The 26,696-nt window shown below is 42.6% G+C and overlaps 3 protein-coding genes across 7 annotated transcripts in view; all 3 read left to right on the top strand.

The window, feature by feature from the left end:
• Positions 1-398: 398 nt before the first annotated feature.
• c1qtnf9 (C1q and TNF related 9) lies at positions 399-3,075 on the top strand. Its single transcript, XM_005912214.2, has 3 exons — positions 399-1,252; positions 1,359-1,421; positions 1,612-3,075. Exons 1-3 carry the CDS (start codon positions 1,066-1,068, stop codon positions 2,379-2,381), a joined length of 1,020 nt encoding a protein of 339 aa, XP_005912276.1. The 5' UTR covers positions 399-1,065; the 3' UTR covers positions 2,382-3,075.
• A 424-nt stretch (positions 3,076-3,499) lies between these two features.
• spata13 (spermatogenesis associated 13) lies at positions 3,500-18,954 on the top strand. Of its 4 annotated transcripts, none has more exons than XM_005912218.3 (13): positions 3,500-4,110; positions 8,762-10,294; positions 12,067-12,531; positions 13,521-13,665; positions 14,598-14,725; positions 15,009-15,188; positions 15,715-15,894; positions 16,377-16,556; positions 16,640-16,875; positions 17,278-17,407; positions 17,521-17,896; positions 18,046-18,120; positions 18,252-18,954. In XM_005912218.3, exons 1-13 carry the CDS (start codon positions 4,102-4,104, stop codon positions 18,443-18,445), a joined length of 3,831 nt encoding a protein of 1,276 aa, XP_005912280.1. In that variant the 5' UTR covers positions 3,500-4,101; the 3' UTR covers positions 18,446-18,954. The 4 variants fall into 4 exon arrangements, with proteins under 4 accessions (XP_005912280.1, XP_005912281.1, XP_042079222.1 ...); XM_005912219.3 differs by lacking the exon at positions 3,500-4,110 and adding an exon at positions 6,201-6,449; XM_042223288.1 differs by lacking the exon at positions 3,500-4,110 and adding an exon at positions 6,201-6,453.
• A 104-nt stretch (positions 18,955-19,058) lies between these two features.
• Positions 19,059-26,696, top strand: part of tmprss7 (transmembrane serine protease 7) — a 10,599-nt gene continuing 2,961 nt past the window's right edge. Inside the window, exons 1-14 of one of the 2 annotated variants that reach the window (XM_005912217.3) lie at positions 19,059-19,381; positions 20,176-20,380; positions 22,022-22,152; positions 22,239-22,306; positions 22,415-22,605; positions 22,691-22,726; positions 22,811-23,039; positions 23,598-23,722; positions 23,971-24,083; positions 24,182-24,288; positions 24,493-24,629; positions 24,958-25,065; positions 25,271-25,378; positions 25,452-25,568. In XM_005912217.3, the coding sequence (XP_005912279.1) occupies positions 19,310-19,381; positions 20,176-20,380; positions 22,022-22,152; positions 22,239-22,306; positions 22,415-22,605; positions 22,691-22,726; positions 22,811-23,039; positions 23,598-23,722; positions 23,971-24,083; positions 24,182-24,288; positions 24,493-24,629; positions 24,958-25,065; positions 25,271-25,378; positions 25,452-25,568 (1,747 nt within the window). In that variant the 5' untranslated portion in view covers positions 19,059-19,309. Of the gene's footprint in view, positions 19,382-20,175; positions 20,381-22,021; positions 22,153-22,238; positions 22,307-22,414; positions 22,606-22,690; positions 22,727-22,810; positions 23,040-23,597; positions 23,723-23,970; positions 24,084-24,181; positions 24,289-24,492; positions 24,630-24,957; positions 25,066-25,270; positions 25,379-25,451; positions 25,569-26,696 lie in introns of those variants that run through there. The other variant, XM_042223454.1, reaches the window with a different exon arrangement.

Genomic DNA, 26,696 nt, shown 5'->3' with positions numbered 1-26,696 from the left:
GATAAGAGGTATTTGTGTCAGTTTTTACAAAGCAAAAGTTGAGCAACTGCTGTGTACTCAGGGTGTTGGGTGAATTTTTCTTTCCCCCGTTATCTTGGTTTTATGTTCCAGCTCCTCCCTCATGCCCATCCCTCTCTTCTCTGCTCACTGTACACAATCGAATAAAGCATATGCTGCGCAGCATAATGATTAGGCTGCTTGTTTCTGATTCAAGCCTGTGTGCCAGCAAACCTTTGCCTTGCTGAGTAGACTTCAGTCAGATATTAAATCCCTCCCTGCTCCTGTAACGCCCTTTAATAGATGATCTTACCATTGTAAGAACAAAGACTAGAACTACTTCAAAGTGTGTGTAACCTTCATATCCTTTTATTCTGTCCATTTTGATACTTAACAAAATGCAATTATAGTGACGCCTTTTTGCAGTGTCCTGGTATGTAATGTTTAGACTACAAAAGGTCACTTTTATTTCAGTGATCCAGTTTATGGGGTCACTTGCTTGCATCTGTTTGGCTGCTAAATGGCACATATGTGAAATACATGCTTTAACTGACATTTTAGTTTGCTATTAACAGCCAGTCTACTGTCCATTCATAGTACCATTTATTTAATTGCTCAATAAAAACTTGGTATCTTCTGGTGTGGCAGCATATATTCTCAATATGTAATTATTTGGTTAAGGTTAATATCTTGTTTGCTTCACTATATAGGCACTTCATGTCAACTATGTGGCCTTCTGCATGTGTGGCCCTCAAGGGCTCTTTGAGTGTAAGCTTATTATTAGCCTTGGCTAGACTGGAGAAGAGGTGATGTGTGACCAGTGTGGCAGGCTCAATGAGTAAACCAAAAACAACAAAGAGACCAATGGCTTTGAGAGGTCTAAGGTCAATCTCGTCTGAAACTGTCTCTCAGCTTGTGTTTTCTGTAGCTGATATCTTTTCTTCTTTCATTGTGCATGCCAGCTTTTAAGTTAAACGTGCTGCAACAAGGCTAGCTATGCATTAGATTGAGACTTCAGGCTTATTTGTTGTGGGAAATTGATTTCATTAGACAGGTAAAACTGGTAAAATGTTGCAGACAAGGTTTAGGATCGCTTTACTGCTCCTCGTCTTGGCATTCAGATGTGTTGCACAGCAAGAAACCCAAAGTAAAGGCTGTGTCTGTGGATATCCTGGAATACCAGGTGATCCCGGGAACAATGGCATGCCTGGCAGAGATGGCCGCGACGGACTCCGAGGTGACAAAGGTGATCGAGGTAAGTTTACAAGAGAAACTTTATTTATTTATTTATTTTTGCATGTTTTAGGTGCCACCTTCACAGTTTATAATAACGTTATAATTCATCAATCATTGTTGGAAAGGTGAACTTGGACCTACTGGGCTAGCAGGCAATCATGGGCACAAGGGAGACAAAGGGGAACCTGGTATGTGTCTTTACGATACACTATGTGCACCTATATGTGTATTTATCTGCAAATGGAGTCACAACCACTGTCATTTATTAATGCAATTTATCAAAATGTTTGCACTGTATGTAACTTGCAATATGTTACTGCACTGTAAACACCATACTTACAGTTCAAAGAAGGTTTATTGTGTGCTTATTATTTACAGGTGCAACTGGTCCAGCAGGGCTCAAGGGGAAAAGAGGAGATAATGGTGATAGGGGCCTTCCTGGGAAAATGGGACCACAGGGAGTGCAAGGGCCTGTTGGCCTCAAAGGAAATAAAGGAGAGCTTGGGCTCCCTGGGCCCCCAGGACCTGAAGGACGTTTAGGGCCACCCGGACCACAGGGTGAAAAAGGGGAAACTGGCCTCCAAGGTGACAGAGGCATTCCAGGGCCATTGGGACCACCTGGCAGGCCAGGTCCCAAAGGGGACATGGGTTTTCCAGGTAACAAAGGAAACATTGGTTATCGTGGGGATAGAGGAGCTCGAGGTGAAAAGGGCGATAGGGGTGAAAAGGGAGACGAAATTGTTGTTTCCAAAAGTGCTTTCTCCGTAGGACTCAGTGCTCAAACTAAACTCCCAGCAGCTAATGCACCGATCCGGTTTGACAAGATTATTTACAATGAGCAGAATCATTACGATCCACAAACAGGGAGATTCACTTGCTCCGCGGCAGGTGCTTACTTCTTCACGTACCACATCACTGTATTTTCCAGAAATGTGAAAGTGGCCCTCGTGAAGAACGGTGCAAAAATCATCCACACCACTGACAACTACCAGGGCAGCGAGGACCAGGCAGCAGGGGGAGCTGTGCTGCATCTGGGGGTCGGGGACAAGGTGTGGTTGCAGGTGGTTGGAGGAGAGCCATTTAATGGGCTCTTTGCTGATGAGGATGACGACACTACCTTCTCTGGGTTTTTGATCTTTGAGGCTTAATTAAGGGATCATTTATGATTACTATGACTAGAAACAGTAAAATGCAGAAGAACAGTACAAGTCAGTAGGATTCAACATGACAACAAATTCTAATTAAATGAAATTCAAGTTTATGTATGTAGCACAAACTCACAACAGTTGCTTCAAGGTGCTTTATTGTGTAACAACAACAGAGAGAAAACCCAACAATCATACAGCCTCTATGAACAAGCACTTGGCGACAGTGGGAAGGAAAAACTCAATTTTAACAGGAAGAAACATACATTTAAGTCTAAAATGCCTGTTGCAGTGGTAAAATGTAACTAATTTATTCAAGTACTGTATAAATGTGAATTGTCACTTCAGTATTTTAATGCTGTTGTGTGACTCCTTCTCCACCAAGCTAATGACACACTTTTCTATATAAGGCATTTACACTGCTCATTAAAATTTAACATGTAAAGCAAGTGAGGGTGTTGTTGAGATTGAACTGGTTGTTGTAGATTAAACTACACAAGGAAGCTGGTTCAAAATTCTTCTTAAACATTAACACGGATGACAGTCACCCAGGATTATTGTGCTCTATAACAGATATAGCAATCAAAAGAGGAATTTGTTTTTACATTCCTTGCTTCGTTAAAAGCTTTTAAACTTTGACACGTGTTTGAGTGCTTTTACACCATCTACTGCTACTTTTATTAAACATCATGATTTTCCAAGCACTTCTGAAATTCTGTGTGGGTTCTTTTTATTCTTTTTTGTTTTTAGGACATGAAATTCTGCTGACATGTGAGCATTGATCACATGAAAACAAACAGTGATATTAAACACTGTACAAAGGTTGACTGAGCTCTGTGTTATTTCTGTAACCTGTTTACTCTCTCAGAACAAAGGGGAGCGACAATCACTCAGTCCCTTCTTTTTTCTTCTTCTGGTATTTTGGGATGGGCTCGGTACAGAAATATCTGTGACAATAATTGCTTGGCATGACACGAGGAAGACAGTTCAACACCAACTGGAAGGCCGAGTCTTTTTTAGTCGTCGGAGAGACGCTGGAACTAGGTGAAGCATTTTTTTCTGTTCCAACTTCATTGAAGAGCCTCGGAATGGGCGTGGTTTGCGGTGGTGACGACTTACTGAATTGCGATTGGCTCCAAACCAAAATGGTCGCCCTGTGGTCAACCACTAACCTCGAGCTTAACCTCGCGATGGCCCCGCCCCTTGTAACAGCACAGCAACAAGTGCATTAGTGATGCTCGCCTGCACGATCCTCCAAGAGAGTCCTCTTTTAACTTGGAGTCACCAGCGACATTAGGAGTGTCCCATGAGTTAGGTCGGGAGAAATTTCATGATTCAGTGTTTATCATCGCAGTCGCTTGCACACCAACGAGTTTTGCCGGTTGGTGAAAGCGAAATAAGAAACCACAGAGCTTGCGCAATTCACAAGTTTTATCAGTGGAGCCGTGCTTGAGCTAGCTTAAGGTGCTAGCTCAAGGAGTCAGCCAGCCATTTGTCTCAGTATGTTGCGGGGGGTGACTAGTTAACGGAGGTAGCTGCCATACTATTTTTTTTTCTCTCAATTATTTGTGAGCGATATGTTTTTGCGAGGGGAGCGAGAGAGCGACACAGCGAGCGCCTGGAGGTCCGAGAGACTGCTCCGACACCATGGATAAATAACTACAACAGCTGCTCCGTTGATGTGCGTGAGAGAGAAAAGGTCAGGAGGACAACATCAGCGACTATGAGCAGGGTGAGCAGAAGTTTTGGTACTCTTCATTTTAATAATTGATGTTAGAAGTTTGGTTTTGGGTTACAGCTGCAGTGATTTTTCTTTTTTCGTTTACCTTCTCTGTTGTGCTACCAGTTGAAATGGGACCGGGGTGCGGGGGATATTGTGGTGCATTACAGCCGTGGTTGTTATAGTGATGTGGGAGATGCCAGGCTGTGCAGGGAGTTGGTGAAGGAGGAGGAAGAGGAGGGGGGAGTTGGAGGGCCAGCAACTACAAAGAGCCGAAGAAAGTTAATTAATGCAGAAATAAATAAGCAGTTAGGCCCCGAGTTCTTTATGAGCTTAGAAAAAGTGCTCGATGTAATCCCCTTTCGTGACCCTGTTTTCCAGATTCTGCTGCGGATCTAACTGAGCTACACTGAGCCGCAGGAGAGTTTACTCCAATTTAATGAACTTGGGTCCCACACAGACACTTGTAGAGGTGAAATCAGGCGCAGGCCAGAGTCCTCTGATTTATTGTGGGCCTGAACAGTAATTTTACAGCAGAGCCAAATGACTACAATATAATTTTACTGTAGTCCGCTTTCTCTTCCAGATCTCATGACACATAAAATACAACGCCTACAACTCATCTTTCTGTAGTTTAAAAAAGCTTATTACATTTTTACATTTCTGTTTTCATTTAATGGTCCAGCCTTGTGGTTTGCGGTGCTGTCAGGTTACACTGCTGGCCCTTGAAACCAGGCTCAGTGGTGTTTTGTCTTCACTGAGCCTTTTACACTGTGTGGTATTAGATTTCTGGCAGTCTGTGTCTATGACAGTCCTCACTTGATCAGGTGAGTAAGTGGCTGCCTGTGTGAGAGTGGTGACACTCCCTGCTTTGGCGTCCACCTGTACTTCCCACGCTCTGTGAAAAGGGGCGTGGTTTCTTCTTCAATTCTCCTCCATATGACCTGATCAAAAATGAGGAACTGGGTCACAGATGTATGCAAGACTTTAACCTTTAAATTGAACTCATAGATTAAATTCAGCTGATCCAGGCATGAGCTTTTGTGTATTTCGTAATCACATCAAATACTAAAGATTTACAGTGTTGTGTCCCTGCGCCATGCAATCCTGGGGGGCATTTACAGGCTTTAGATGTCGCTCAGTCAATGCCGAGTCACCTGGTGATCTTCCTTATCGGCCTATAGATGAAACCAGTTCTGAACACAGAGTGGTAGAGCTGCTCTAATCAGATTATGCCTGGAATGGAAAAGAAACAAGCTATACCCACTCCCACATCTATACACTGATCCCAAACACAGTAGACTTCCTTCTGAGTCCATTTGCTGAAGCTTTTCTTTTCAGCTTGAAAGCAGAATAAAAGTCCAGGTCACAAGCATAAAAAGGACTTTACTATATAGACACATATACACATACAGAATATTGTCAAGAGTTGCTTAATCTTGCAAAAATCCTTTCGCAACAAGAGAAAGACAAATATATTGAACTCTTTCCTCTTGCACTCGACATATGCTCAGCTTACGTTTCACAAAACCCCATTTACGCACACCAATTTAGCTAATCAGCCAGCCTGTTCAGTCCAGAGGAATACAGTCTTCTCTTCCTCACAGCTTTTTTTTCCATTGAGGCAAATGGAAGACTAGTAAAGTGACATTGCTGCAGGGTGATGTCTGTCTCAGGGTTAAGCCGGAGAGAAGAAAATGAAAAATCAGACTTTCCCTTGATACCGTCTGTCTGGTGGTCTTTCAGTTTAATGCTGACTTCATTTTGTCTTCTTAATAAATTTTAGCTTAGCCAAGGGGGGGGGCATACCTCTGCAGAGGTGAACTGTGGGCAGAAAGTCTCTTACGCTTGTTTCTTGTAAATACTTACATAACCGACGGCTGGAGATTTCCAGCCAAACAGGAAGGGAGTCAGTCATTTCAATGCTTTTCTCCGTGCTCTATGTGTATATGTGCTGCAGTATCCAAGCTTATGCACAAAGGCCATACATTACAGGAGAGGATCCTCACGTACGTGTGTGTGTGTGGGTTGTTTTTTTTTGTGTGTTTTTTTTGTGTGTGTTTTTTTGGGGTTAAGTGCATTTTTGCTTGTGCCCATGTATGGATGTTTGTGTTTATGCATGTGGATGCATGTTCATCCTGGGAGTCTAATCTGAAACTGGATCCAGCTGGCCGCCTTTCGTGGTAGTGAGGAGGGGGAGATCCTCCCTCAGCTCCTAATTAACTCTGGACCAGGGCCCCAGTGTGCCGCTCCCATCCACAGATTAGCAAGAGGAAGCTGGAGAAAAGCGGTGGTTCTGGTACTCGGGCAGCATGACCAAGTTTGTGGTTGTGAAAGTGATTTATTAGCGCGTACGTAAGTACTGCTTGTCTGGTTGTTCTGACATGCTTATGAGCTCGAGGAGTGTATTTACTGGCAGGATTTGTTGTTTCGATATTTCCTCTAACTTAAAAGGAAAGATAAAGCATGAGTCAAAGACTTGTTAAAGCTGAGAAAAAATGTGTTTGGAGGTGCGTATCAAACCTTTTCATAGAAAATGTAATGTATTAACGCAAAATAAAAAGCATAAATATAGAAAGCAATATGTGATGGATGTATGGATGCCCTAAAACACCCTAAAGAAATTTAGAATATTAATGTGACAAAACTGCAGCAAAGTTTAGTAAGTCCGATTGAAATTTAATGTCAGCTATTAATTGATTATGAAAATAGCCTGTTATATATTTCCCCTGTAACATGCTGCTTTCAGCTGCTTCCTTATTCCCAAGGGGTCCCGACGGCAGGTAGCGCCGCATGTTTGTTTTGGCAGAGGATCCTCTTCCTGTTGCAACCTCAAAAGTGTGGATTGCTATTGGGTGTTAAATATATATCCACATCAAAGCTAACATTGTCATCTTGATGCAGGCAGAAAAAGTCATGGTTACTGTAGATTTACTGCAATGTAAAAGCATCTTGCACACACGCTGTTGATGATTAAAGCCTGTTTTGCCAGCATGTGAAATAGTAGCCACCTGTGTCAGCTTGACTCTGACTAATGCCACTGCCAAGCATTAGGCGACGCCAACTGGCCTGTGACAGTTGGTGTCCTACTGCAGGAAGAAGGCGTAAAGGTACTAAAGGATAGGGCATTTGTTAGAACTGCTGATAGCATGAGGTGAGTATTCCAAACAAAAACAAGCTGCAGAGGCTGAAGACATTCCTTCCCTATCTCCTATCTTTCTGCTTGGAAAGTAGATGGAATAATCGATCTTGTCTGTTTTTTGGGAGGGGGTCCACTTTGGTGCTCTGCGTGATTCCTCAGTGGCTGTGGAGGAGAAAGCACAAGAAGACAATTCAGCAATAGTTTGAAAGCAGCGCATTGTTTAGGATTGTGTGTGTGTGTGTGTGGGGGGTGTTTACTGTCTGTCAGCAGCGGTGCTTGGCAGCGGTGGCTCTGTGTTTACATAAGTGTTCATAGCGATGAAGCAAGCTGGTTGAAGTGACAGCAGATTCCACTGAGGGGTTGACGGAGAAAGCTCATCTGCTCTTAACGTTGCACGCAGCCAGGGAGTTTGGGAGCATTCCAGGATCCCTGCAACTCCCTGCATGCGCGTGCAGCAAAAACTGAAGGCAGTGCTCTCTTCAAACCATAAAAGACTGTCTTCATCCTGTTAAGAGTAATTCATGTTGGCTATTTTTGACATTTTCCTCTGTTTAAATAGTTTTAGTGTAACGAATGTAAAACAATAAAGCATGCATACGAGCTCTCCTAAGCAAAATACATGAACTAACTATAATGAGTATATTTTTGTAGATTTTATATTTGATGAATAACTATCTGTGTATGTTAACAGCTACATAAATTGGTTCTTTTCAGCTGTAATTAAACTTTCCTTGGTCTCAGTGTATAACCAGTTGTTATAATTGGTTATTTATTAGTTTATAATATCATTGTATGTCATCCTAGCTCCTTACATAGAAATCAAGATCAGGTCTATATATACATTTTAAATCTATGAACATTAAAAATGAAGAAAATTGTGCTGTAAAATCATTATTTATTTGTGACTGAAAAGAATACTAAACATTTGCATTTTTTTTTTTAAATAAAATGGAGACTTCTATATTTTATGTATGAAATATTTCAGAGTTCAGCTATAGATTTAGTATGATGTGCTATGAGGTGAAAAGTGTCACTGATTTGAAGACCATACAGCCTTCACCATCACCTCATCTTCTATGCATTCGGGAGAAAACTGGGCAATTTATTGCATTAATCACAATGGATTAGCAGGCTTCATTGCTTAGTCACGCTCACAAAGCCCCACTTCAAAGCCTCAGCTGCATTAGCCTCTGTCCTGAATCACACACATGTAAAGCTGAACTTGGCACCACCACCACCCCCAGCCTGGGCCTCAGTTTGCCTTGGACATTGAAATACAGCATCAAGGACAAATACATGAGGCATGCTCAGTAAAATCTCACACTCCTAATGATTCACTTCCTCTATTCTTAGGCAAAAACACAGATGATACACAGCTTTAGAATGTATTCAGGTGACAGTCTTTTCATTTTATTTGAGCTGATCAAACTTAATTTGATTATTAATTGTATTTTTTTTTCTTGTGAACTTTGAAAAGCACTGAAAAATGGAAAGATTTTTAAATTAACCTCTGTTTTGCAGGCAGGACAAAAGGACAGGGTCTTGTCTGCAAGCGAAGACCCTCTCTCACAACTCCACAATACAAAAACTGACCCACTGATCCGGAGCAGACCCCTCAGTGATATATATCCATCCCAGAACCACGCTGAAAGAAGTGCAGTCCCATACCTGCTGTCTGGATATGGTGCCCAGGTGCAACCAATGAGTGCTGGTCTTCACTCTGATGAGAGCAAACTGAATGTTATCAACTCCTCTGCTTGGTCCAGCTCAGTTTCATGTCAGCCTGAAGGAAAGCCCTACTCCTCAAGAATTATGAGGCTTTTTTCGAACTCAAGGAAGGGCACCGTCACTGCTCAAAGTCCAAATGCAGATGATCCAACCTCGGCCCAAGGCAGCGGACTTTCAGGCATAGGTGTTGTGGACTCCTTCAAAAAACTGCGGTCGTCTGTGCTTCAGGGTATTCAGACCAGAGGGGCATCCAACCTTGATGGAGATAATCCTTCGTTGCCCAATCAGGAAAGGGCTAATGGCACAGTTGTAAATAATTCTAATCTGTGTGTAGCGGATCTAGCAAATCATTCAAAGAGCTCTGAAGGATATACTGTTTCTAAGGGAAGTTTTACAGGCCAAACATTGGCTTTGTTAAGCCAGTACGGCTCAGATAATGATGACTACGATGAGGAGGATAATTATGGGGATGGTCTTGCGCGCAATTCGCGATTGTCCAGGAGTATCAGGAGAGCGTATGGAGCGGGGCGCATCACTTTATTTGACTCTGGGAATGGGAGAAAAGTAGGAAGCAATGCAAATACCACTCAGAAATCAGATCAGACATCAAAGCTCGATGTTCAAACTGAGAATACAAGTGACAACACAAATGTGAAGGTGCTGAGCAGACTGAGCAAAAGTGCAGAGAACCTCAATCTATTTAGACGTAAAGCGCCATCTCCAGGTCCTCCTTCCCCACAGGAAGACCTCCTGAGGACTAGCATATCAAATGGGACAACAAACATCGAAAGGACCTCTAGCACCTCCTCAGTTGATCTCCGCGGCCAAGGTATTGCACGCAAGAAGAGCCCTGTTAAGACTAAGCCACCGATGTTGAAGCTAGTCGGCAGCATGACTGACTTAACTGTGCGACGCAGGCGAAGTCCTTCCCCGAGTTCCACACCTCTATCTCCCATGTCCCCCTCGTGCCGCCTCCATGATGACTACTCTCGTCGTGTCCCTTTCCTGCATACCAATGAGCGACAGCGCCGGCCCATGCTCGTCACGGCTCAGGCCACGTCTGTCGAGCACACTCCTCTGGTCCAGCCCCAGCCTGAACACAACAACAGCCCACAACCCCACCAGGTGATTATCAGCGCCCCTTTCTGGGAGCCCCCCGAGACAACAGAACAGACTTTACCTGATATCTCTGCTCATTATGAGTCGCCGGCTGTAGCCACAACAAGTGATTATAAGCAGATGGTAGAATGCAGTTCATCCCTATTCAGCCAAAGAGAACATTCACAGCAACAAGAGCAGACTGAGGGCATCGCATCACCAAATGAGGTAAGGCTGCAAATCTGAAGTCCAACCTGAAGTAATGTCTTTTTTTGTGTGTGTGTGTCTCTTTTTCCATGCTCATTAACAGATGTGACACCTTTTAACACGTTGTCGAACAGTAATAATTAGGATGTTATTTTTGTGCAACTCGCCTGTCGATTATTTAGCTGGTTATTGATAAATTAATCTACTGCTCAAGAACAAGCATGTTTCAGATTATTTATCAATTCACAGAAGAGCATGGGGTTCATATCTTTAGGATGACTGTTTGGGTTTAAAGAAGTGCTGAAAGACAGAAGAAAGGTTCGATTTCTTATCATGCAGAACTGAGTGGTGACTTATAGGTGCCAGCTGAACGACTTTGACCCTTGTCTTGGGAAGTGAAATATTACTTCTCCCACTTTAGAGCGATCTTTGAATCTGGCAGGATTCCAGCAAATTGAGATAAGTACTTGTGTTGACGTGAGGCTTGTCAGTAGGATGCACGTATGCTAAAAGGAAACGAATGAGAGAGAGATTTATCCTGTCCAAAGTCCCCTTGAGTGTCAAATAAATAACGCCATCGATTCACATCGCTTTTTTTCTGTCAGTTGTGACTGCGCACTTCTGATGCTGTGGAGTCACATGGTGAAGTCAGCTGTTCCATGCTGACGGGCACGCCGAAGGAGCTGAGAGAGTTAATGATTAGGCTTTGTTTATGATTAGTGGCACTTGCGCAAAGCAGCAAGTCCTGTTGCTGTGGGAGGGTTGGAGGCTATGAGTGCGTACAGCCCTCATTTCTCCCCCTTTCCTCTAGATGCAGCCCAGCGGAGCAAAGTCCAATGCCATGAGCACTGGGCCTGGAACAGCAAGCAGCACCATCAAGTAGACAGGGACCATTAAGAGATGATTTTAGCAAGATGACTTTTAGCCTATGGATGACATTTTCTCCTGAAAGATGAACAGGAAAAACAGATTTGTTTACATCAGACATCGAGCGGCTGTTACTGGCTTGAAAAACCTAAGGACTTAAGTTTTTAAGGACTTGGCCTTGGGACCACAAGCCAGCCTGTGTGTTAGTCTGCGTTTCACAATGGTGCTAGCCTACTGTGTGCCCTTCCAGTGTATTTGCCGGGGTCCGGACCCAGATCGAGAAAAGCAGGAGGTGAGATTTGGCTTTGCTGGCTAAAAAGATTTGGAGAAATAACTTCGCCGTGGGTAACTCTTACCCAATAATGGACTCTTAAATATATAATACCTGCTCAGATGCATGCAGTGTGGTAACATCTATTTGTTCGTATTGGTGCAATTTCTGCTGCAGTTTTTGTTTGAATATGATAAGCCCTGGTTTGATTGTGTTCAGTATTTTGAGCCTCTTACTGCGTCAGCAAGAGTCCTTTCACTTGATAAAAAATGTTTCTCACGAGATAAAGCTTTGAAACACCTTTGCTCTGATTCCAAGAAAGCTCTTTCTGCATTTAACTCTAATGGTTTTTAATTTTACTCTCTAATGTAGTGGTTTACACATTCATCTAACAAGCAACGGGTTCCTAATTTGATCTCGGGATGGCCGAAAAAAATTTTGGCCCTTCAGGAAAGGCGATTTAAAAACTGCGAAATCAAACATGAGGAGCTACCCGTGATGGCGACCCTCTTCTGTGAATAAAGGAGCAGCTGAAAGTAGCTTGTTCTGTTTCTGATTAACAGATGTTCTTCCTAGTAGATAATTGTTCTCCAGTGCAGGTTGGAGGACAAGGGAAAGTCAGTTTAGTTTCCAACTTTTTGCTTTGATCTCACAGGTGACGTCAGACCACCAAGGACAAGAAGCTCTTTTTCAAACGGAGGAGCTCTCCCCGTCAACCAGCAGCACACCTTCTATCTCTCCATCATCCGCCTCAGAGTCACCCATATCCCCCACATCTCCCACAGATGAAGCCACACCTACCACGGAAACATCCTCTGTCAAGTCCAGACAAAAAAGGGGGCGCCCGAGACCACGGCCCATTTCTGACTATGGACAGCTGCTTTCCAGGAAACATTCCATCCCCGAGGAAGTCGGAGAGCTTCTTTCTGAGGAAAGGAGTGCAAATCCACTGCAGCGTAAAGACGGCACTGGTAATGATGCATACATGAACGGAGAGAGCCCTGAAAGCTGCAGCATGAATGGGGACATTCAGGCCAGGAGGCAGCGGCCCATCTCTGTGATAGGACCAGTGGATCTGGTCCCTCCTGATGCTGAGCTGAAGGAAGACAACCTTCCCTCTGTAAGCTTTAACAGGTTTTATACATTTTGTGCAAAAGTCCTCAAACTTTAGTTGTTTTCATTGGTTATAGATCTTTCTTTGACTCTTTCTTAAAAATTGTTGTTACTCTGTCCAGTTAAAGTAAAAGCAAGACCTGATTTGAATTTGGTCGTTATTGATTGAAAGTCAAAGTAAAGTCGGACCATTTGGACAATTGGATGTCCTCCACTGTGTCACAGTAGCAACCCATGAACTTGAACTTGATCTTGGGGAAGAAAACAAAGTAAGAGTGAGGCAAATCTGACACTTAAGACAAGTAGTGAGCAAAATTATTGCTCAGGTATCTGATGAAATTGTCAAATTTCTGGGTGTGTTCAAAAAGCTAAGCAGAATCAGATCACCGTTGAATCTTCTAAATGCCATCCTAAAAATAAACAGTGATACGTACAACAGAACCGTGTTGATAGTCTGACCCTAGATGAAGAATTCATAGATCACATCTCTTTGAAAGTTGAAAGAAGAAATCACTAACAAAGTTGCAGATCTCTTCCCAATCTGGTGCACCAGCTTCAAGCTTGTCTGTCTTCCTGTAGAAGTTTAACGTCTATGGTAAAATTGCAAAGGCACATAAGCAATTTTTAGTGGGCAGAATTGGTAAATATTGTGGTTTGGTATGTTTCTTTTATTTTCCAGCTGTAAAGTCTTTGAATTAATTGTGGGAGAAGGCTGGCAAAATAAATAAACACTTATATCAGGCATAATAAAACAAAACCACATCACCCGCATTCTCCAGTTTGATATATTGTCATGCTTCAAAGAGTCTTTATACATAAAGACTCTTTTTTTTGGATCTCAACCAAATGCACACAGGCTTCGCTTCTTTTTGTAATACTTAAAGCACTCAGAGAATATGGGGGAGAATAAATAGCAGCTGATGATTATATTTGCACACAGTATTGTCTGTTAGTTCTGTGTGACAATTTTCTTTTTCTTTTTCGCCCTCTCTGCAGGCGTTGTCGCGACCACCAATCCCTTCCCATCAGGTGCCCCCTTACAGAGGAGTGTCTGCCAGGTTTCGACCCTCCGCTCTCTCCCAGAGTACCCCCATCGGACTGGACCGCGTAGGCCGCCGTAGACTCCACAGGGTGCTCAGCGGTGAGAGCTGTTTTGTGCTAATGTAACACAAAGTTGGTGGTGTTCAAACATTGCAGCTGCTGCACCATTAAGGTAGAGCAAACGCACCTTAAAGCCTGTTGAACAGTTTAAAGGAAACCCCTCGTTTTCATTTGGCTAATGAAACTTAATAAGTTTACCATCACTTAAGTGATATCAATAAATCACAAGATAATCCAGTCTTGTTTCTTTCAGTTAAGAAATGGAGCAAAATCAAACGTATAGAGTCAGCCAGTGACTTTTAATGAAAGTTTTCCCAGACATAGATTAAGCCTCGTGTCCCAGACAAAGAAAAACAAAAGACATGGACTTAATCCATGTCTGGGAAACTGAGCCTTAGCTCTCCCATCTTTATTACTGAAACTGGTTTGTGCTAACAGTCCTCCCTGGCCTATCTTCTATTTCTGTTTACAACTGCTGAACCGCTAACCAAATTTAGCCAATCATCCTGATTCTTGCATGGTTGTCCCTCCGCTTATATAGCAGAATTGCTGAGATCATAGTCAAGCAGTTGGTCTCTCTTAAATCCAGTAGGTGAGTAACGTATACTGAAAAATGCGTACTTCCTATGAAAGGGTAGATTTTACCCAAGTTCTCAGGCAGTTTTGAGCAATAAGAACTAAATACTGTTCTAATTCTTTTTAATACCTTGGAAACAGAAAACAGCAGAACTTTGCACACCGCTCACAGACTGAACGTGCCCCTGGGGTTGTTTGTGTTTCACAAGAGATTAAACAATTTAGTTTGTGGGACAACTGGAGTGTAGGAATGTCAATAAGTGTGTTGCAGGAAAATGCTGATATGGAGTCAGGCACAAGCTTTCCTGTGTATGTGGCTTCTTTCTGCGTTTGTTGAGAGTTTGCTGAGATTCTTCTGGTCCCTACAGTGTTTTCATCTCTACATACATGTTGCAGATGGTGTTTCAGAGTGCTCTGCCACACTCGATGACAGCGTGAGCGAGGAGGAGGAGGGCAGCTTCGACGAGCTCACTGACGTGACACCCTACCTCCAGCCAGGGGTGGAGCTCTCTGTGCTCAGTGAGGTGAGGTTGAGGGAGGGAATCTTGTCACGTTGCAACACTTGCAAAGATCTCTTCCAAAAATGTGCTTCTAGTTTTTGACGCCGTACTTATCTTGCCACCCTGCTGGCTCACAAACAGCTGTGCACAAATGTTAATGTGCCCATTTCCAAGATGTCTGGCCTCAGTTCAGCAGAACACACAACCAGTGCTTGGTCCACAAGCCTATACATAATCTTACATGTTAGACATGGGTTTGGCCTGCATGTAATTGTATGTTTATCTTATCTGTTTGTGTGCTGCTCAGTGGATAAGCTCTGGCCACGCAGTTTATGCTGAGGCTCTCTGGGACCATGTGACCATGGAGGAGCAGGAGCTGGCCTTCAAGGCTGGAGATGTAATCCGTGTCTTGGAGGCCTCACATAAGGACTGGTGGTGGGGCAGGGGGGCCGACAGAGAGGCCTGGTTCCCCTCCAGCTTTGTGAGGGTAAGTGGACTTCCTGACCCGTGTGTCTGATTTGTGTTTGCTTTCTGGCAGCACAGAAAAGACTTTCAAACTGGCTTAGCTCCAAACAAACCCCAGCAGCCCTCTGAAGAAGGGGTGCGGCTGGTTTCTGTAGTGACCATACTTGATTGACAGTTGAGTGTTAATTAGGCAGGCGGTCACCATGGTGAGGTTCTTTGACAGGCAGGTGAGGATTGCTGTGTAGTTGCTTGTAGCTGAATCAATGTTGGTGAACAGGAGCTGGTTAAACTTGCACATGTTGTTACCTAAGTGATGTGGACAGATCTTAGATATAAAAGGTACTTAAACCTCAAAAGACTCTTGTGGCTTAAGTATCTATTGTTGTAATTATGCCACTTTGCATATGAGCTTTAACATTTTATTTTAAGTTTTGCAACTGGAAAAAGAAACCATTGGCTGAATATTTTTTGCGACTTGAAGTTAGGCTTTCCGATCATTCAGATGATGCTCAGGAGGTCCAATTGTGTCGGTGGTGAATGTGTTTCAGGTGCGTGTGAATCAGGAGCACTCGAGTGCTGAAAGTGTGGAGAGTGTAGCAGACCAGGAAGATCCAGCTCCCAGAGACACACACAGCTCTCAGCACAGGCAGCAGATGAGAACCAATGTGGTTCAAGAAATCATGAATACGGAGCGCATCTACATCAAACACCTGAAAGACATTTGTGAGGTAAGGGTTTCAAAGCAAAGCCGGTGGTTCTCAGACTTGTAGCACTCTAGCATACCCTAACTTCCAAATACAAAAGTTTACCTTCCACCCACCATCCAACAGCTTTCACCACTCAATAACAACAAAGACAAAATGGTCCAAGGTGTCTTGTTTTGTTTTAGATTTTTTCTTTTTTTTATGAAATAAAGGACGGCTTGATTGCATCAGCCTCACTCCACACACTGAAAACAGCTGGATTAAACTATGTTCCTCACATTGGCACTTAACTTGATCTAGAGATGATTTACATCTTGAATTCCAGTCAGTGTCAGCAGCATTTGTAATAAGCTTGTTTTCAAGAAATGCAAAATCCCTGATAATCAAACTCATGTTTCCAAGAATTTTAAATTCCACCTTCCAGCACCACCTGTTGGCCAGTATATGAACTGTTGTCATGTCATATTTTCTCTCAGTCCCAAACACTGATGCCGTTTATGTTTCAGGGTTATATCCGCCAGTGCCGGAAACACCCTGACATGTTCACCGAGCTGCAGCTGAAAACCATCTTCAGCAACATAGAAGACATCTACAAGTTTCAGAGGCAGTTCCTCCGAGAACTAGAAAAGAAGTACAACAAGGACCAGCCACACCTCAGTGAAATAGGCTCATGCTTTCTCCAGCAGGTAATGGCTGCACTTAATGCTGTTAATTAACTATGTTAACTCTGGTCTGAATGATTGATCATCATTTGTCTTTTTATTTTAAGGGGGAAGGCTTCTCCATACTCTACTCGGAGTACTGTAATACTCATCCCGCAGCCTGTGCTGAGCTGCAGCGGCTAATGAAGTTGGGAAAATATAAGCATTTCTTTGAGGCCTGTCGCCTCCTCCAGCAGATGATTGACATCTCTATTGCTGGTTTCTTACTCACACCTGTCCAGAAGATCTGTAAATACCCTCTGCAGCTAGGAGAACTGCTCAAGTACACGCCCAAAGACCACAGGTACTTTCAGGCACTGTTTAAAGACCTGTAGCATGCATTCCATAGTGTCGGCCGTAAACAAACTCCTTCAGTGTTGATTAATATATTCCAGAATAAAATGACTGTGCATCAGCTTACCAGGGATACCTTGGAAAAATCCAGAACCTCTTCTAATAGTTGTTAAACGTTTAACAAAGAGGGCGTCAGATGTTGTCTTTATGGGGGAAGGAGTTAAGTCACTAAATAAATTATGATTATATTTTATTTATTTGTTAGCTTCACTGTTAGCTCTGTCCATCCCACTACTTTACTGATTTCTTACTGTTCCATTAGTGAGATTGAAGCGATGTTTCACTGTTAATGGAAATGTGCTTTTCCATCTGCGGGCCCTGTTTTCACTGCTGTGTTGTCGATTTAATGCAGCGACCACAATGGAGTGAGCGAAGCATACGAGGCTATGAAGAATGTCGCCAGTCTAATCAATGAGAGGAAGAGACGGCTAGAGAGTATCGACACCATTGCTCACTGGCAGGTCGCCATATTGCACTGGGAGGTGAATATGTCCTCTAATCACATTTAATTCTGTTTCTAATTGTTCAGCCTAGTGTTGGATGTATGCTGCCTCAAATCTTTTGGCTGAATATATTTGGAAACATGTTGTCCCAGGGACCCGATGTGTTAGAGCGCAGCTCAGAGTTGATCCACTCTGGTGAGATGACTCGAATTGTCCGGCAAGGCAAAATGCAACAGCGCAGCTTCTTCCTGTTCGACCATCAGCTGGTCTACTGTAAAAAAGACGTGCTGCGCAGAGACCTGCTTCACTACCGTGGACGACTGGATATGGACCAGACTGAGGTGGTGGACGTGCCCGACGGACGGGACGCGGACCTGGGACTGACCCTGAAGAACGCTCTGCGCTTGCGCCACGCCTCCACTCTGGAGTTTATGTGTGCGCTTTGCTGCAGGAAGGCCGAGGACAAGCAGAGGTGGTTACAAGCGTTTGCCAAGGAGAGGCACAGAGTCAAGGAGGACCAGGAGATGGGTGAGTCGAGCCAAATTCCTTTCACTGAGGATACAAGCAGCCACTGTAGAGAGATGTCAAGTGAAAGGTGAACAGGGTAAAAAGATTTCTGAGTAAGTGGGTAGTAAATATTTTGGCCTGAAGGTGCGTTTGTGTGTGTCCCTTGGCAGGAATTGATATCAGCGAAGAGCAAAGGAGACGGGCGATTGTTAATGCCAGAAGGGCCAAACAGGGGAAGATCAAAAGTAAGGACAAAATATTTCTTCATTTTAAGCTGCTTTTGACTTTATATTCTAAAAAAAAATAATTTGTATAATTTGCTTTATGTACTCATTTGGGGGGTTTTTTTGGGTTTTTTTTTTTTTGCACCTTTTAGATGTTGGTTACTCTGGTTCTGTCCCCCCACACCCCCAAAACTTGCACCAAAACCTTCACCCACTTCACCAGCGTCACATCACCATCCCAACCAGCGTGCCTCAGCAGCAGGTCTTTTCACTGGCTGAACCTCCAAAGCGAAAGCCTCATCACCTGTTGTACAGCATCACCCGCAACGCCTTTTTCAGGAAATGAAGCTTGGCTTCCTTTGTTTCTTTCTCTGCATGTTCAGAGCCAAACCGTCCTGAAGTCTGAAAGAACGCCGTGTTTCTCCTGTAATCCTGTCTGTAAATGTCACGTTTTGTTTTTGTGCCTCGTGTGCGTCATAATGTTTGTGTTGAATGTTGAAACTCAGTGCCTAAAATCTGTAAAAGGGCATGACAAAAGTGTTAAAGTACTGACTGTCCATTTTATAGGTGTGTGTGTGTGTGGAACAATGCTGCTCATTCAGAAAACACCCATCCTGTTATCTCCTATTAATTCCAGCTTAAAGACTTTTTTACTTTAATTATGACAACGATTCATATTCTGCTTTCACATTGATAAACATGGGTTTTGTTATTTTACAAAGGCTGGACCCTTTTTTTGTGTGTGTGTGTGAGTGTGAGTCTGTCAGCTCTGAGCACAAAGCAGCCAGAGAGTAAATTAACTGACACGTTGACCTCCCCCATTAACATTGTGAATAAAAAACTTGTATAAAACTGCCTAATGAGACTTGTTTGTCGTGCAACTGCTTTCTCGTGATTACCAAGCAAAATGTTAGCATGTGCCTGGTGAACATTAGTGCGTGTGCATTTGATAGAAGGTATCGATGGAAGTTAATGAATGAAACATTAGCCATACGACTGGATAGTTCCCCGTTTCGCCGTTGCTCGTCTGTGGTCAAGGATCTGGTTTCAGACACCTGCCGACTGTGGAGCCAAACGGTGTGCTTTTTGGCTCTGTTCGAATCTGCTGTTTTCATGAACGGCTGTTCTTGTTCTAAAAGGCAGTGGGAATGGATCTGAAAGAACAAAAGTCAGAAAGTAGATGATTGCGGCTTGAAGGGATGCCTGTGTCATGGGCGCGCAGCACGATGAGAACAAGCAGACCAGTGGAGATGATGATCCATCTCGACAGGACTGTGCCAGTGTAAGTAAGCTGTATCGTTAACTTGGTAACAAATAGCTGTGTGTGTAGATTTGTGTAACCTTGATGCTTTTGTGTTGAGTTTTGCGCTTCAGCATAGCCGTGTCTCCAGACTCAAATCCTGGAAGATTTACTTTATTGACACATCTCAAAACTTTTTTTAAATCTCTCAGCTTATTTCACATTTAAATGTGCTTAAATGGATATTGATATTTTTACTACGTCTCTATGGTCTGCTAACTTGTGATGGAATATTTGCCAGTTGCACAGTATGGGATGACACTGAATGAATAATACATGTGCATTGGGTAACTCAATGAGCACTGAAGTTACATCTGATGGAGTTGGTACTGCTTTCAGACACTGGGTCACGAGCTAAGGTGCCAAGTAAACCAGCCTCGTTTTTAGCTGGCACATATTTGAATCACTGGTAGCAGATCAAATAGATTTTGAACCATGCATTATTCAGAACCTCTGTCACTCATGCACTTGGGATTGATTATTCAGCTTACTGTAATAGAAGAAAGTTGACCTGCAGATACAGTAAAGAGATAAGAGGAGGATGGTCTGCCCCGGAGAGCTGGCTTCACCCTCTTGTGCCCTTTTGTCCTGATCCTGAATCTTCATAGTGAACTGTTAATTGCTTTTGGTGTTCTTTTCCTATTATTTCAGCACCATTAAATCTATTCCCATAGTTTGCCCTTTTGTGCGATTGCTCTAAAGGGCAAGCAAAATGTGCTGTCCATGTGATATACAGCTTTGAATGGCCATGACCGTGTTCCCCTGTCTGGCTGTAGATTGCAGATGTGTCAGTGGAGGTGGCAACAGTGGACCACACGCTGCAGAAGCTGCGCAGGAAGTACAGGAAGACTAGACGGAAGCCCAAAGGACTCAAGAGGCTGTGGCTCCGTCTGCTGAACATCCCATACATAACTGTAATCATCACAGCAGTAGTGTTCGTCGTGGTGGTGATCATGTGGTCGCTGCTGTGGGTCTTTATTTGTAAGTGGAAGTATTCTTACACTTTTATTTAAAAAAGAAACAAACAAAACAAAAATGTTGCTCCTGAAAGATATTTAAAGGGACAGTTCACCACAGATTAAACTGTTTTCTCTTTGGGCCTCATCTGTAGTCAGGAAAGTGTGCGGCTGTCTCCCTGCTGCATTCATAATTTTAAGTAATTACAAAGAAATGACGAGTCTATAAATGTGTATTGGTTTATTTAACAGTGAAAAACTGATGCAAGAGCATTTTGGAGCAGTTACAAATGAACAATCATTTTAGTATTTGATTCCCCCAGTGACCCAAGTTTGGGTCAAAGGTTCATAAAAAAAAAACAACATGCTCAAAAATAAATGTAAGAAACTCAGCATCACTGTCTTTTTAAAAAAAAATCATGACTTGGTTTCTTAAAACTACAAGAAAAATTGAGTTTTGTTCCACTATATTTGAAGGATGACACAAATAATACAGTAAAAAGGAAGTACGCGCTCTTTCAATTTTAAGGTTTTACATATCAGGTTAAGTTAAACTAAATATAACCTCAGAGGAACTACATCAAACACATGCTACAGTGTGCTGGTATTCATTTAAGAAAAACTAAGCTAAAATGCAGGAGCTATATGTAAAAATTTAAGCACACCCCGTGGTTCAGCAGGCTGTATAACCACCTTTAGCAGCAATAACTTGAAGGAATCAATTTTCTGTATGGCTTTATCAGTCTCTCACACCACTGTGGAGGAAGTGGCCCACTCTTCTTTATAATGTTGCTTCAGTTTGCTGACTTTTGTTCAGGTGTTCTGCTTCTGTGCGTCCGATCATTGTCCTGTTGCATGAAGACTCTAAAACACTTACTACACAGATGAGTTCATGGTCAACTCGTTGACTGCAAGGTGCCCAAGTCCTGTGGCTTCAAAACAGGCCCAAATAATCAACCTTCCAGCACCACTGTGTTTAACAGATGCAATGACATGTTTGTGCTGATATGCTGCATTTTGTTTTCGCCAAACATGGTGCTGTGCATTATGAACAAACATCTCCAGTTTGCTCTCTGACCCTGGGCTAAATTTGCTGTGTCGTCCACTGCTGGGAAGACTGAAAACTGTCCTGGTTTCTCACTACAGAGAGATGCAATTCAAATTGTTTGGAAATGGCCAAACCCTTCCCAAGTTAATGGGCATCAGCAATTACTTCTTCAAGATCATCAGTGATGTCTTTCCTCCTTGTTAACACACACTTGCATTTTAATTTGTTTAAATAAATAATGACACTGTGCAATATGGCATATTTTATAATTCCTTTGAGGTTGGATAGATTTTAAGATTTGCTTAGGTCTGGATCATTTTTATTATTTGTTGATATGTAAAAAATTTCATGGTTTATTTATTTTTATTTTGTCATGAGTAGATCTCCAAAACTGGACAACTCACACTAAAACAATCTAGGTGACAACAGGCCAGAGGAAAAATGAGTAAATTAGATTTTGAGGTGAACTGTCCATTAAATATCTTTGCAAAGTTCAGTGTTTAGATGCTGTGCATAAACGTTTAGCTAATTTTATTGGCAGCATGTTATTAAAATGTATTATTGTAATATAGTAGCTCGAAGAGGGGAAAAAAGCTAAATTTGACCAGATTTCCTCAGTTCGCAGGGAAAGTAACAGTGGAGCATATTTCGCTGGGATGTTCCGTGTAGCCAATGTGGAGTTTATCCCAGAGTACCGGCAAGCAGAGTCGCATGAGTTTGTGTCCATGGCAAATAAAATCCAGCACGTGGTAGGTGTCAGTGTAACCCTGCTGGTGAACTGCTGGTCTGTACTAATCTGCTGTTAATTATTGGTGTCATTATTGGTGTCTTGCAGGTGAACAATGTGTACAAAATGTCCTCAGTTGCGAAACTCTACAAGCAAGCTGTCATTTCAGACCTCAGGTACTTTGGTGCTCCTTGTCATCATGAGCTAAAACCAAACAAAGCGGCTGTTTTTCATTTAGTTTTATGATTTTAAAGATGTTCTATCAATCTGTTTTCCTCCCCAAGTAACAACAACAAGGGTGGCGTGTTGGTGCATTTCTGGATGGCTTTTGTGGTCCCTCAACTGAAGAGCTCAGAGATGTGTGAGGAGTGCTTAGCAGCCATTTTCAGAGATTCAGTCCACACCAGCCTGAACAGGTCCTCTGTAGGCTACCTGCTGGGTCTTCCAGTTGACATAGACTCCATCCTCATCAATGGTGCATTTGTGTGTCTCACCTGTAGTCTAATGCATATTTATCACTCTGAACCTTAGAATAAACTGACTATTCTGCTCTCTTGCAGGTGTTCAGCGTTCAGATTATTCATCCAACACAGCAGGTAAGAACTAGTGAGGTGAATAACAAACATCCTGCATGTCTGCATTTTGTTTCCATGAGTTTTTTTCTCTCTCTCTCCTTCCAGACTCTCAGTGTGTAGATAAGATGTATGCCAACCTTCCTGGGGTGATGGTCCCTTTAAGCGTCTTCTCGTCATGGGGCGGTATAAATTGCCATGTAAAGCTCACTGCAGTCCCTGGCTCTCTGATCCGCCTCACCATCACCTCATTTGTTATTGAGCCCAGTGACTGCGTGAACGATGCCCTCACTGTGTATGACGCTCTGCTGCCCATGAGAGGGCGCATTCTGCACAGGCGAGTCTGCACCAGAGCACAAGTTTGATTTACAGTAAGATTCTCTAAAACAACACACAGAATTCCTGCAGATTTCTAAAGGTTTTTTTTAGTGGTATGATGATCAATACCACTAAGCCTTTCCAATATCACACCATTTCTGCTTTTTGAGCCTTCCTCAGATGGCCTTACATTAAAACACATCTGTTCTTACTGTGGCCAGAAGGTCCATCTTAGATTCATCAGTCCAGAGCAGGTTATTCCAGAGCATCTGACATTTACATATATATTCTAAGTATTTATAGGTATCATAAGTATTTTTAACTTCACTGACATACTCACAGCTACGTGGCACACGGCACGTTTTTTCGGATTGGTGACTACAATCCAGAGTTGCGCTGCAGCTCACGTACCTCTGCTCAGTCTTTTCAGGCATCCATCTTTTCAGAGGTTTAAATAAGTCGGTCCCCATGTTTCACTTAAAGAAGTCCCAGTCATTGGCACTTAGACTACCAAGAATATTTATACACTCATAAATACAAATTTCACATGTGCTGATCTACATTCTTTGTGCTGCAGCCTGTGTGAGCCGGTCTCCAGCGCCGTCTCCATCGTTTCTACCTCCAATTTCATGCTGCTGTCCTTCAGAATGACCAACGGGAATAAAAATTTCAGAGGATACTTTGAGGCAATCGCTGAGGAAGGTATGAGACATTTACCTGCTCTGTCTTATAAGCCAGTAGTTCTTGACAAACAAGTTTTCTGAAAGCAAAGCATCGACATGAAATTAATATTTTAGTGAATTGTGTAGGATTTTTTAAAAATATGTATAATAAGTCTGCTTCTAAAGAATGATTTCTCAATAATATAATGTTCCAGCACCCAGATTTATGTAACATCTAGCATTAGCTTGGGAAACTATAACCCTCAGGCCTCTCTCTGTCACTCTCAGTTTGTATGTCTCAAATTGAGAGCCAGTTGGAGCCTGGTATCAGAGATCGAATGTACAGCCCCTTCTACCCCAGCATGCTGCCCCCACAGTGCTCCTGTACCTGGAAGTTTAAGGTAGACAAACAAGTGACAAACAAGTGACACACGAACACACACACACACATTATTATTATTAGTTTTCGTTCATTGTGTGTTCTGTCATTTTATAACAGACCCAGAACTCCACTTTAGGAGTTGCACTGCGCTTCCACAACTATGTCCTGAAACTAAAGGACATGAATGGCTGTGACCAAGGCTGGTGGAAGGTCAATGAAGTCATGTACGTGGCTACACCTGCTCACACTGAATTCAAATAATAAGTTCCACTGCCTATTATTATTGGGTATTTTCAGTAGTCTACAGAGATGGATAGTCACCTCATGTACTAAATGTCCTGGATATTTTTAGACCATTCATTTGTCCACGACTATATTTGTCCCACATCCTGTGATGATTTTTCTTGATGCTTGTTTTCCTTCCACAGTTACTGTGGAAGCTACGTGGGACATGACACGGTTTTTCGTATTGCTGACTACAATCCAGATGTGGAGTTTCGCTGCAGCTCACGTACTTCTGCTCAGCCTTTCCAGGCATCTTATAGCAGCTACAGTATGAACCAGCGTAAGCACAGCATAACTCCAGCCTGACTCACTGTGACCGCTAGGATGGGGAGCAGGAAATGCGTGTCTCTGTGTATCTGTGTGCATGTGAATTTTGTTCATAAGTGGATTCTAAAAATTACAAAGTGAAAATGTTGGAAAATAAATATGGAAGTTCTTGTGAAAAAAAAAGATAATCTTTTACTGTAGCTCTTGAAACTCTTGTAGCTCTTTTGTTGTTAATTGTCACTGTATTGCAGCCCCAGAGAAGTTTATTGTGTTGTGTTATATTGAGCCAGTACAACAAAATGATAGAGATTTAGTTTTGTTTCTGTTTCTCTGCTCACCAGCCTGTCCAGAGAGCCATTTCTTGTGCAACACGGGACTGTGTGTGCAGAAGACTCGACTCTGCGATGGCCTGGATGATTGCCAGGATGAGAGTGACGAGGTCTTCTGCTGTAAGTTGTTTTCCAATTAACCATTTTTGATTTTGTTTTTTTAAACAATGGGAATGTTCGGCTTTCATTCCTTGTCTGTTTAAAATAGCATCGTGAATTCCTGTTGAAACGTTACACTGTTCTTGATGTCTGGCATGTGGTTTAAATGTGTTTATTTCCTTGAGAACTCAGTCCGCACTTTAAAAAATGATGCATATTTTCACAGCAAGGCCCACGATGAGCTGTGGTGCCAATAGTCCCCTGCATCCTCTGCTAGTATGCAATGGAGAGACAGACTGCACGGATGGAGTCGATGAACTCAACTGCACTCATGGTACGTGTCGTTTGCAACTTTATAAAATGAAACGTGCCTTTTAGCCACTAATAACTGAGACTTGTTTCATCAGAAACGACCTGCTCTGCAATCAGATATCAGTGCAAAAGCGGCTCCTGCATCCTGAAAAAGAACGCAAAGTGTGACGGACTCGATGACTGTCAGGATCGCAGTGATGAGGCCGACTGTTGTGAGTACTCCTCGATACGTGCCCTGTGTACACATCGTATTTTTGTAGCATGCAACAATTACAGTTTGCGCTCTTGTAGGTGACTCTACTCCCAACATGCTGTGTGATGTTGGGTTTGTATGAGACTACATTTGAACTCTTTCATAAACTGCATTCATTTTCAGTTTTTGTATAAATAGTTCATAATTATGCTCAAATATCTTCAAATTATTAAAAAAAAAAAAAAAAAGGTTGAATTGTTCTGTCCGGCTTTTTTTATTTTTAAAAAAATCAGAACATCCAGTTCTGCGAGGATGAAGCTGCAATCACGCTGCCAAGTAGGAAACGTTTTACACAATAAAGAGGTTTCCTACTCGGAAGGAAACCCCAACAGAGATTTTCTGATTTTAACTTCTTGTTAATTAAATTTGTTTGCGTTTTAGTAACATTATCACATCTAATACTGGAAATAGTAACAGTTTTGTGGTAGGAATTTGTTCCTGGATTATCCTTGGAGTGGCCACCTCAGTGCCTGAATAATAATAGTGTAATTAATAAGCTTAAAACGTTTTATACTTACCAGATTGAATTTCAGTGGCTTTTTATTCAGTTCACTTGAGTTTTAGAGCAGCAGCAGGAGCAGTACATGCTGAACTGTAGATGTAAGGCGCCTTTAAAATGCTGTTGGCTCCACCTTTTTATTACGGTATTTCCTCAGTTGTTTGCTTTGCTAACATCATAAGTGTTTGGCAAATAGATTCAGTGAAATAAAGCTGGTTCAAGCTGTAATCACAAATATTTGCTGAAATTATATTTGCTTACCCTCTGATGTATCTGATTTTAATGACTGTGATTATGCTGCCACCACACTGCCAGATCTTTGCCAGATCTTTCATGCAGTCTCATGAGAAAGCTGTCTTTTTTTCTAACCCTCTGGGCACTGAGCTGCAAACTTGCTGACCTGCAGCGCTGAGGTGACCCGTAGCTCTCTCTGTTTGCTGTTATTTTATCATGATGGGGTCTCAAGGTGGTGGGAACAGGTCTGCCTTTGATCACTCACTAACACTGAGCTTAGTACACACACACACACACACACACACACACACACACACACACACACACACACACACACACACACACACACACACA

The sequence above is a fragment of the Haplochromis burtoni genome, unplaced genomic scaffold (genome assembly GCF_018398535.1).
Source record: "Haplochromis burtoni strain Fernald_Lab_line unplaced genomic scaffold, NCSU_Asbu1 Contig_1, whole genome shotgun sequence".
Taxonomy (NCBI): Eukaryota; Metazoa; Chordata; class Actinopteri; order Cichliformes; family Cichlidae; genus Haplochromis; species Haplochromis burtoni.
The sequence above is the reverse complement of the archived record's forward strand: the minus strand, read 5'-3'. Positions and strand labels throughout refer to the sequence as shown.